The 12,517-nt window shown below is 36.3% G+C and overlaps 1 protein-coding gene across 1 annotated transcript in view; it reads right to left on the reverse strand.

The window, feature by feature from the left end:
- Positions 1 to 12,517, reverse strand: part of LOC106876073 (breast cancer type 2 susceptibility protein) — a 123,461-nt gene that overhangs the window by 72,957 nt on the left and 37,987 nt on the right. The window contains exon 8 of the mRNA XM_014924478.2: positions 3,285 to 3,356. Coding sequence (XP_014779964.1) covers positions 3,285 to 3,356 — 72 coding nt within the window. The remainder of the gene's footprint in view (positions 1 to 3,284; positions 3,357 to 12,517) is intronic.

The raw sequence follows: 12,517 nt of genomic DNA on the forward strand, positions 1-12,517 counted from the left end.
AATTTACACAGGTGATTTTCAAGATAAAAATTGTTTAAAAAAGTTTCTTCTGATGTAAAATTTGCACCCAAAAATTTTCAGAATTGCTGATAAGGCCAGGAAAAAAAGGTCTTCAATTTAGTTGTATTTAGCATAATTTCACTTACTTATGATTAGATTTCATTAAATAAAAATAATTTCTGTTTAACAGGTATCACGTTGAAAACTATTAAATTACGAAGTGTTTGTATTGTTTATAATAAACTTTATTTTACATTTCTTGCCCACAAGAGATTACGTCTGATCTTTAGCATACTTCTGTATGTCTTCTTGAATCATGATCAAAGGAAAAGTTGTTGATAATTCTTATCAACAAAAATCAAAGCTGATAAATATGCACAAGTGTTGCAAAATAAGTTTATTTACCAATAAACATCAACTTAAATGACACTTTACTCAACCGACAGAGGAAGGTGACCGATTATGTAAACAGAATTCTGATTGGTTGAAAGTGTTTTCTTGTCTCAAGCTCTGATTTTCTGCCTGTTCTTGTTGGAACCTTTGATATGTAGTATAGAAGTTTTAATCCCTTTCACACTTATAAAATGTCAAGCAAACTTAAAAATGTGTCATTACCGTTTTAGCTGGGAGAATGCAAGCACAATTTTGGCAAATTAAATTTAAATGTTGAAATGAATCTAACGGTTTTTGTGTGTTTCTTAAATGGCTTATAAACACCTTCCATGCTGCAATTGTTTTTTTCCAGCACACGATCTCAGGTTTTAGTAAATTTATACAGAAAAAGTAAGCATTATACCATCCAGCATAAATCAAAATTAACTTCATTTTATTTTTTCTGTAAAAACCTATTCTGACATTAAATGAGTCAACTGCCTGTACGAATGTTTACATTTGTACGTCATTTTTCAACAAAAAAAATTTCTAAAAAAATTTTGAAAAATATCTACTCATGTAATCTATGCACCCACTAAAGTCTATTTTTGTTTTTGCGAAAAAAAGTTTGTAAATTACATAGGTTTTTACGGCAAGGTGCATTAAGTAATCATTGTATTTAGCAGATGAGTGACATCTGTTGATACAGACACAACACAGGCTATGCTTTCAGGTTTTTGTGGATAAAGTTTTCAGAAATAACCCAATAAGTTAATCATTAATTCTGTGAAGTATTCATGGGTCCCTGCTAATTAATATAAATTTAAAAAAAAACCCAAAACAAAACAAGTATGTCTGTGTGGTAACAAATTTGTCTCTCAACCACATGGTTTTAGATTTCGTCCCAGTGTGTGGGCACCTTGAGCAAACGCTTTCTTCTATAACTCCAGGCTGACCAAAGCCTGAGGTTATAGAAGGATTTGACAGATGGAAACTGAAAGAAGCCTCTCTCCACCTCTCTATATATACAATGTAGGAAGGTAGGATAAATTCCCAGCTGTTTCCTCTAGAAGCCCATCTGCTTATTTCAGTATTACAATCCACAACATAGTTGTTGTCATTTTAGTACTGATGCAAAGTACATATTAAAATAGAAAACTCTGAAAATATTGTTTGTAGAGTTATTGTATAACAATAACAAATGGATCATTCTAACTTCTATCTTGATATTAGCATATTTAACAACCATTATTTTGCTTTCTCGTCTTTCCTCCACTACCTACATGACTCCTGATTACTAACTATATATAAATGCTTCATCCAAATGTAAATTTTGTATTATTTGGTTCTCTGTCTGAAGAATTTCTAATAGGAAATCTCTTAAATTTAATTTGCCAAAATATTTTCAGCGTTTTGAGACCATGACCTGTTCACTGACAAAATAATCTAACAAGTAAAACCTTGTAATTCCTATTTGCAAATGAAACATATGTAATGGTGAATAAATAATATCAAAAATATTTTCCAACTTCCTGTTTTGTTATGTGTGTGAGTGTGTGTGTGTGTGTGCATGCACGCACGCATGTGTGTATGTTTGTGTTTGTCCCCTACCACAACTTGACAACTGGTGTTAGTTTGTTTTCTTCCTTATAATTTAGTGCTTCGGCAAAAAGAGACTGATAGAATAAGAACCAGGCTTAGGATGACTGAAACAAGCAAAATACAAAAGACTTGACCCAAACAAGTATCAAAATAAATGCGCACAGAAATAGTTGCAATACCAATAACTTTGCTGGCTCCAAACACTGAGCTGGGGGTACACACCACAAGTGATCAGTACAGGGGAGTAGCAACTGTTGTGCTCTGACTAAATCCATTTTGTCTGCCTCTGCAGAGACACCACCAAATGGCAAGTTGTCTAGGCAGTTGCTCAAACTACTATAAACAGTAGCCAAATCTCCTTCAAAGTAGACCCTTACAAAAATGGGGGCCATATTGGGAAAATGAGGTTTAAGGCATTGGAACTTTTTAGAAAACAGCATGATAATGTTTGGGATATGTAAAGGTGCATGGCTCAGTGGTTAGAGCATCGAGCTTACGCTCGTGAGTTTGTGAGTTCGAATCCCGGACCGGGCTGCGTGTTGTGTTCTTGAGCAAGACACTTTATTTCATGTTGCTCCAGTTCACTCAGCTGTAGAAATGAGTTGTGACGTCACTGGTGCCAAGCTGTATCGGCCCCTTTGCCTTTCCCTTGGATAACATCGGTGGTGTTGAGAGGGGAGGCTGGTATGCATGGCAACTGCTAGTCTTCCATAAGCAACATTGCCCGGACTTGTGCCTTGGAGGGTAATTTTCTAGGTGCAAACCCATGGTCATTCATTCATGAAGGCTTTTTTTTTTTAATGTTTGGGATGCTTTTGATCATAGGTGTGTTTGATCAGGGCTGACCTTGGGCAAAATAATAACTGGTGCACAGAAATAGAGTGGAGAGTAGAGAGAATACATGTTCAGACGGTCACACTGCTTTGATACTATTCATCACTGCATGCTAGAATGGGCAGTATGGTGAGGCATGTTATACCTGAAACAATAGATCTGTAGGGTTATTCCTAGTTTTGCAACCAATTGCCTTGCTTATTTGATCAGAGATTACCCAAAGAGGTGAGGAATGGTAGCAAAAATGGAAGTAAAACCATCACCATCACCTCCCACTGCCACCACCACCACCACTGCTGCCGTTTCCGCCACCACCACCACCACAAATGATGAACAACAACAATAGTTTAAAAAGTGGTTTCTCTATTTGCACACAAATCTTTATAAAACATTTGAAGTGTATTCTACAAACTTTATCTTAAAGTAAAGATCTTTAAATAACATCAAGGATATATAAAAGTTAAGATTTACTTTACCTCTTACAGTTATCAATTTCAAGATCATATCTATACTTGAGCTGAAGAGCAACCATTTCAGGAGAGAGACATCTGAAATGTTTCATACCAAAAAAGAAATAAAAATCATTATATGGTTAACCTTTTAGCATATAAACTGGCCATATCTGACCCTAATATTCTACCTGTTATATGTTCAAACTAGCCAGATACAACCTCTCACACCTACCTTATAATGTCCTTCTAAAAATAAGCAATCACATCATGAAAATCTCAAAGCTATGAGATAATGCATGATTAATTGAAAACAATGCAAATAAACAAGCATTACATTTGACAGACTAATCTGAATGCTAAAGGGTTAAACAACGTTTATTTAATTCTCGTTTGATATTTTATGTATTGCACAAGAACATTGTATTAGCAATTTTACAATTCAGCACTCAGATAGGCCAAAATAATTTCTTTTATAAATATGTGCTTGGACAGACATGTTGCTTACCACCTAAAAAGTAAAAGATTATACGATACACAAAACGTGTTTTGATTGTTAGACATGATAAAATGTATGAAGCCCACGCTGTACAATGCCTTGTGTTAGGTATGGTATCCAGCTGTAAAAAAAAACCATGTTGAAAAGGCAAGAATGAATCAAGTGTTCAGAGAGTAGAAGCGACTCTTTAGTTTTACTGGAAGTGACTTCTCTGAAATCAGTGGTATAATGAAATGATCCAGTCTGAACCGTAATGTGCTTGGTGTGAGGGAGAGCCCCCTTTTCTTTGGATATGCTTATGTTTGTTTGTATGTATGCATGCATCACACATATGTACATTTCTTCCTTTTATTTATATATTAATTGGAATTCTTCCAAGAAAGAAGGGGTTCATTTCTGATAAAGAAACAGAAGCTTCATCACTGAAATTTGGACAACAACAATGCCAACTGTTACACATAAAACTTTAGGAAAGTCTTGTATATTTTTACTGTTCTGCTTACAAATGGTATCTGTAAAGTGCAAGTTAGTTGGTCCCTTTTTTTGCTCGAAAATTCTAGCTTTTCCAGATTGTTGATTAGTTACTTACTAACAGTTAAGCATGAGATGAACAGAGGTTACACTTTGTGTTAATATTATCAACATCCTCAAGTTTATGGAAACGTACTCATGTGCAGGTGTGGCTGTGTGGTAAGAAGCTTGCTTCCCAATCACATAGTTCCGGGTTCAGTCCCACTGCGTGATACCTTGGGCAAGTGTCTTCTACTATAGCCTTGGGCTAACCAAAGCCTTGTGAGTGGATTTGGTAGATGGAAACTGGAAGAAGCCCGTTGTATATATGTGTGTGTGTGTATGTGTTTGTGTTTATCCCCCATGCTATCGCTTGACACCTGTTTGGCAAAAGAGCCCGACAGAATAAGTACTAGGCTTACAAAGAATAAGTCCTGGGGTCAATTTCTTCAACTAAAACCCTTTAAGGTGGTGCTCCAGTATGACCGCTGTCAAATGACTGAAACAAGTAAAAGAATAAAAGAAAGCATAATGTTTTCATAATATGCAGTGTTTCTCTTCAAGGTCCTTGCTGAGATGTGATAGTCTTGTATCACTGGAATCATCATCAGGAAATAAGTGTTACTCGAGGAATTCATAGCAGAACTGTAGGATGTTACTCACTTAGACTTAGCACTGATTCATGATCTATTTTTGTCGCTATTATTTAGTAGGTGCTGAGTAATATCGTATGATACTTGGAGGTTGTCTGTACTAACCTTAAACCTTTTCATCCCACTTTTCTTTTGATATAGTCTCTCAATATCACTCTTTTCTGCAGAAGTTTGCAGTTGATCTCAGAATCTTGTAGGTTTTAATGTCGCCCCCTTGTGAATTTGGCAGCAACAATTCATGTACAGCGACCTACAACCACATAGATAAATTATTGTAGATGAATTGGCACATAAAAGCACCTATTACACTCTCAGAGTGGTTGGCGCTAGGAAGGGTATCTAGCCATAAAAAAGCCATGCCAAATCAGACTGGAGCTTGGTGCACCCTTCCAGGATGCCAGCCCAGCCAAACCAGCCGACTTTTGTCCTGAGATGTAAAAAGCCATAAACAGACAAGGTATTCTCTGGCTGGCATGGCAATCCAGGGTGATAATCCCAATTTGAGAGAGAGAGAGAGAGAGAGAGAGAGAGGGGGAGAGAGAGAGATAGAGGGAGAGAGAGAGGAAACTCTGATTATAGAAACCCTTGGGCAAAGCCTACACTGTGTTTGGGAAAAAGATGCAGAGAAATTGTTGAACCCAAGCTAACTGAAGAACGGTGTGGCTTTCATGCTGGATGCAGCATGATGAACCAAATATTCACTCTACAGCAGGTCTTTGAGAAATCATGGGAATATTGCCAAGAGGCATACACTTGCTTTGTAGACCGTGCAAACACATATGACTGTGTGCCACAAGACATGCATGTGTTGCAGGAGTTTAGGATTAATGGGCAACTTCTGGTTGCTGCGCAGTCCCCTTATGGATACTTGGAAATAGGTGATAGTTGGCAACACAAAGGAGCATACCACTGCAGAAATTCTGCTTCAGTAAACTCTGACCTATGCAAGCATGGAAAAGTAGATGTTAAAACAATGACGATGCATACATATATACCATTATATCAACAAGCAAACGTACATATCATCATCATCATCATCATCATCGTTTAACGTCCGCTTTCCATGCTAGCATGGGTTGGATGATTTGACTGAGGACTGGTGAACCAGGTGGTTGCACCAGGCTCCAATCTGATTTGGCAGAGTTTCTACAGCTGGATGCCCTTCCTAACGCCAATCACTCCAAGAGTGTAGTGTATATATGTATATAAATGTAAGTGTTAAGCTGACAACACTGAAATAAAGAATAAAGACCACTGTTTTATCAGATGGGTGTTCCTAGTTGGATAAGACTGAACACAATATTAACATTCAGAATAACAAACTTCATATAAAATAGAGATTTAAGTGGTTAGAATAAGAAACTAGCCAAGAAAAATCTATGTTAGAGAAGAGTATGAAAACTAGAGGATGTAGATAAGTTAAGAAGAGTTGATAACCTAGAAGTGTGCGAATGAGCATGTGTGGTTTAACTGTTTGAAAGAGAGTCTAATGAAAGCAGCACAAGAATGTAGACTATATATATGTCTATATGAGTGTTACAAACACACATACCCACAAGCAAATTAAATGGGCAAACAGACATAGGTATTAGGATGGTGTACTTTAATAATGGAACATGAAGGAAGTAGAGTATAGGAGTAATCACAGAAAACACAAAGCGTTAGGGAAAGTGGTTAAAAACTAAGGAAAACGTATTAGCAAGATAAATATGAGTCAGTAAATAAATGAATAACTACAAGTATGTGTAGATTCACATAAAGGTTAAAAGTAATGTGTAATGTAACAGGAAAGATTAAGTAAGTATTAGAGCACTCAGTGAAAATTTGTTGAAACATGTTATGCAGTATGTCATGCAAATTATGGTGGTCTAGCAGTGGTAAGGTTAAGTAAAAGATAAATAATATCTAAATGTTTAGAATAATTTGTGTGAGCATGACGAATTCCTTTTAGCGTGAGCTACTAAAGAAATTATCTATATATAAAGGATCAGTAGGAAACAGATAAAGCATTGTGATAGTATATAGGACAGTAATTCATCATCATCATCATCTAATGTCTGTTTTTCATGTGGTCTGATGGGAGCTGCACCAGATCCCTGTCAGCTGGTTTCTACAGATGGGTAGTCTTCCTGACACCAACCACTTTACAGCGTGAACTGGATGCTTCTATGTGGCACCAGTTTAAATGCTTTTTACATTGTGCCAGCACAAGTGCACTTTATGTGGCACCAGCATGGGTGCGACTTATATGGCACCGGCATTAATGCTATTTACACGGTCCCAGCAGGGGTGCTCCTTATAAGGTGCCAGCACAAGTGCTCTTTATGTGGGGCTGGCTTGGATGCTAATTACATGACGCCAACACAGGTGCATTTTATGTAAAATATGACAATGTTCAGAAATGTGCATTAGAGTAAAATATATGATGGCATAAAGGATGCATGGGAATATAAAACACCACCAATTTCAGCAGTGTATATTCAAGAAAAAAGTTTCTAGTGTATTAATGCATGTAATATCTAAAGCAATCTAGCAGTGTATTGCAAAACATTACTAAGATATCTTATTTATTACAGAAAACATTACTCTTTACTCTTTTATTTGTTTTAGTCATTTGACTGCGGCCATGCTGGAGCACCGCCTTTAGTCAATACGGAGTATCGAAATTTTAACTTATTCTTTGTAAGCCTAGTACTTATTCTATCGGTCTCTTTTGCAAAACTGCTAAGTTATGGGGACGCAAACACATCAATATAGGTTGTCAAGTGATGGAGGAGGACAAACACAGACACACAAGCACACACACACGACAGGCTCCTTTCAGTTTTTGTCTACCAAATCCACTCACAAGGCTTTGGTCGGCCTGAGAGTATAGTAGAAGACACTTGTTCAAGGTGCCACACAGTGGGACTGAATCCAGAACCATGCGGTTGGTAAGCAAGCGACTTATCACACAGCCACTATAAAAAAGTTAACAGTACAGTTGAACTTGAAGCAAGAAATTACGACAGCGAAAATATCTTATATGATTACGGTAATAAAACGTGCAAGAAAATACAAGGAATACATACAAAAAGCAGTCTTCAACAACAATCAAACACAAACCAAAACAAAGTAAGAAAAACTTTAATCATTTTCAAAGCCAGGAAAATCCTTATCATCGGATCTTATAAACCCGTTATCCCTGTTGCTCATATGACTATTGATATTATTGCCTTTAAATAATGCACCATCTGTTGTGCTGTCTGGAATGTTATTAGCACACACTTCTTAAAAGATTTCACAAATACTTCAGCCTTTCTTAGATAATCCCAAAACTGTCCCACTTACTTATGCACCTGTGCAAATGGTGGACCACTTCATTCTCCTGTGAGTGTGAGGCCATGATGTGGTTCTCCCAACCTTTTGTTCCAATGTTCTTGCATGCTCTGCTTAAATGGTACATTCTCATTATATATAATAGTAATAATAATAATAATAATAATAATAATAATAATAATAATAATAATAATAATTTGCGAGTGTAAACTGGGAATGCATACAACGAGTTTCTCTGCCCTAGGTGTACGGAAAACGCTCGGCAAAGAAATGGAAGAAAATTTGAAGAAAGAAGAAAAGAAAAACATAATAATAATAATAATAATAATCATAATAATAATAATAATAATAATAATAATAATAACAACAACAATAATAATGGTGATGCTTAAGTAAATATTATTATTATGGAATCAGGCTAGGTAGAAGATACTGTTTAGATTATAATTAGCCTATAGTAATGAGTGTTAACAAATTAGCTCATGGGAGGCCCAACTTTGCATATAGCACTTTGGGGGATTTCTAAGTAAAAAGTATATCTTATATGCCATAAAATAAAGTAATTAGTGTGGGGGTATCACTAACGTCTGAGCAGCTACAATTAGATATTAACTATTAGTGTAAGGTAAAATGCTTGTAATGTTCAAAAGTCTTAAAAGTTCTATGTAGGCACTATGAAATTTATTGTGGGTAGGGAAATTTATGTAGATACCATCATCATCATCATTTAACATCCATTTTCCATGCTGTCATGGGTTGAATGGTTTGACAGGAGCTGGTCAGTTGAAGAGCTGCCCGGACTCCATGTCTGTTTTGGCATGGTCTCTATGGCTGGATACCATTCCTAGAGAGTAGTGTTTGTTGAGTGTAAGGATTTTGGCAAACAAGGATTCCTATGCTTTCAGTTGTGCATAGGCTACAATGTCTAATATTTTTTCAATATGAATTTGTTTTTGATAAAATGTTCCATTTTAGGAGGTATTACTTATCTCTAGTCTTTAAGTCTTAAATGATGTTGAATAGTGAGGATCATTGTTTTGGGTTAGGTCTTAGCATGAATGATAGGGTGATTTAAGTGTTTGTTAAAAGGAATAGAAATGAGAAAAGTTGGTGTGTACTGTACATAATAAGTAGCATTTTTCACTAAACAGTTTGACTTCAGTGGACAAGTATTAGGGTAAATGTAATTGCAATTATTGATAATTGAACTAATATCAGGCGAAAGAGTTTGATGACGTGAGAAATTGAACTAAGCAGGGTGTAACCATCCTCATTATACACATATATATATATCATCATCATCATCATCATCGTTTAATGTCCGCTTTCCATGCTAGCATAGGTTGGACGATTTGACTGAGGACTGGTGAAACCAGATGGCTACACCAGGCTCCAATCTGATTTGGCAGAGTTTCTACAGCTGGATGCCCTTCCTAACGACAACCACTCAGAGAGTGTAGTGGGTGCTTTTACATGTCATATATATATATATATATATACACAGATATACATATATACTAGCTGATGTACCCAGTAATTCCTGGAAAAGTGGGGCTTATCCCCTGGTTCTGTTCTCGTAATTGATTCACTAATCCAGTAGTAACAATACAAAGTATGTAGCCCTTAAAATGGTTTTTGTGCATTTACAGATAATATTGAACTATCTTACATAGGATCTAGTTTTTAGGAAATCCCAATAAGTTATGAATACCAAAATCGTGAAGTCAGTTATGTAATAACATGCAACTTAGTTACCTGATAGTAACAATTCAAAGAAAGTAGCCCTGAAACGGGCTTTAATGCATTACCAGAGTATATAGAACTTAGGAGGAAATACCAATAAGGCATATATACCAAAATCGTGAAGCATGTTACGTAATAACAGGCTAATCAGATATGAGATAATAACAATTGAAAGTAAGTCTGGAAAGTTCTTCACGTAGCACCTGTCAATTGGCTGAAGTGACATGAAAGGCATCGTCATTCATGGTATATTGGTGAATAAGTCACTAATGGAAATAAGTGGATCTATTGTTAAAGAAAATACTATTTACCTGTTTAAGGGTTGTTATGGGTAAAATGCGAAAATAACTCTAACAGTTGAAATTCTATAAAAAGCCATGTAATTTGCGCACCTGCTTAATTTATGTAGGTGATTTTCAGGATAAAATTTATTAAAGAAAGCTATGTATGTATGTATGCATATGTGTATATGCTTGTATGTCTGTGTTTGTCCCCAACATCGCTTGACAACTGATGCTGTTGTGTTTATGACCCCCGTAACTTAGCGGTTCAGCAAAAGGGACCAATAAAATAAGTACTAGGCTTACAAAGAATAAGTCCTGGGGTTGATTTGCTCGACTAAAGGCGGTGCTCCAGCATGGCCACAGTCAAATGACTGAAACAAGTAAAAGAGTAAAAGAGAGAGTATATTCTTTTCTACTCTAGGCACAAGGCCTAAAATTTTGGGGGAGGGCTCCAGTCTATTAGATCGACTCCAGTACATAACTGGTACTTAATTTATCGACCTTGAAAGGATGAAAGGCAAAGTCAACCTCGGCAGCATTTGAACTCATAACATAAAGACAGAAGAAAAACTGGTAAGCATTTCGCCCGGCGTGCTAACGTTTGTGCAAGTTTGCAACCTTCCTTTTATTGAAATCATTATATACATATATATCATCATCATCATCATCATCGTTTAACGTCCGCTTTCCATGCTAGCATGGGTTGGACGATTTGACTGAGGACTGGTGAAACCGGATGGCAACACCAGGCTCCAGTCTAATTTGACAGAGTTTCTACAGCTGGATGCCCTTCCTAACGACAACCACTCAGAGAGTGTAGTGGGTGCTTTTACGTGTCACCCGCACGAAAACGGCCACACTCGAAATGGTGTCTTTTATGTGCCACATATATATATATATGTATATATATGTATATATAAACACACAAATATATAACATCAGTGGATCATATATCTGAAAAAGAAGCACACTGTAAATGTTAGACCAATAATGTAGTTACAGGAAGTTAATTATATGGCCAGTCATACAGTGATAAATTGTTTTACAAGTGCTTAGCTTTATAGACAACTTGTTATACTTGGAGTCGGCTATAAGCTTAAGCACTTTATGAATGCAAAACAATCAGTCACTTATGATTGGTCATATAATTAACTTACTGTAAATATATATTATACAGGTGCAGGAGGGGCTGTATGGTAAGTAGTTTGCTTACCAACCACATGGTTCTGAGTTCAGTCCCACTGCGTGGTACCTTGAGCAAGTGTCTTCTACTATAACCTCGGGCTGATCAAAGCCTTGTGAGTGGATTTGGTAGAAGGAAACTGAAAGAAGCCCGTTGTGTATATATATATATATATATATATATATATATATATATTTGTGAGTCTGTGATTGTCCCCCACACCATCGCTTGACAACCGATGCTGGTGTGTTTATGTCCCTATAACTTAGCGGTTCAGCAAAAGACACTGATAGAATAAGTACTAGGCTTACAAAGAATAAGTCCTGGGGTCGATTTGTTCAACTAAAGGTGGTGCTCCAGCATGGTCACAGTCACATGACTTAAACAAATAAAAGAATGTGTGTGTGTGTGTGTGTGTGTATTCTTTCAGTTTCTGTCTAACAAATCCACTCACAAGACTTTGGTTGGTTCAGAGCTATAGAAGACATTTACCCAAGGTGCTGCACAATGAGATTGAACTCAAGATAATGCGATTAGAAAGCAAACTTCTTAACCACACAACCACGCTTATGCGTAAGAATATTATCAACTTTGTTAGGAATATTTCTTGTTTTTTTTTTAAACCTTTTTGTTAACAAACGAACTATTAAATTTATTCAGGCATAACAGTGAAACCATTTCAAGAATTGCATTCAATGAGCATATTAAGTACAACAAAGAACACAATAAATCAACCTGTTGTCAAAATTTCCCTTGAATTGTTAAAGAAACACTATACACCACATAAAAAAAAAAAAGAAAAACTAAAACCTTGAACAGTAATGTTATTAAAGTCTCCTATACCCAATGTCACTAAGTTACACATTTAGCACAGAGAGAAAAAAAAAATTAGCGAGATTTTTAATCTTAAGGATCAACACAAGGTGGTGGTCCTGAAATAGATAAGAGAAAAAAAAAAATACAGGTGCAGGTATGGCGGTGTCGTAAGAAATTTGCTTTCCGACAACATGGTTCATTCCCACTGCATGCCACCTTGGAAAAGTGTCTTCTACAATAACCACAGGCTGACC

Source organism: Octopus bimaculoides, chromosome 7, assembly GCF_001194135.2.
Source record: "Octopus bimaculoides isolate UCB-OBI-ISO-001 chromosome 7, ASM119413v2, whole genome shotgun sequence".
NCBI lineage: Eukaryota > Metazoa > Mollusca > Cephalopoda > Octopoda > Octopodidae > Octopus > Octopus bimaculoides.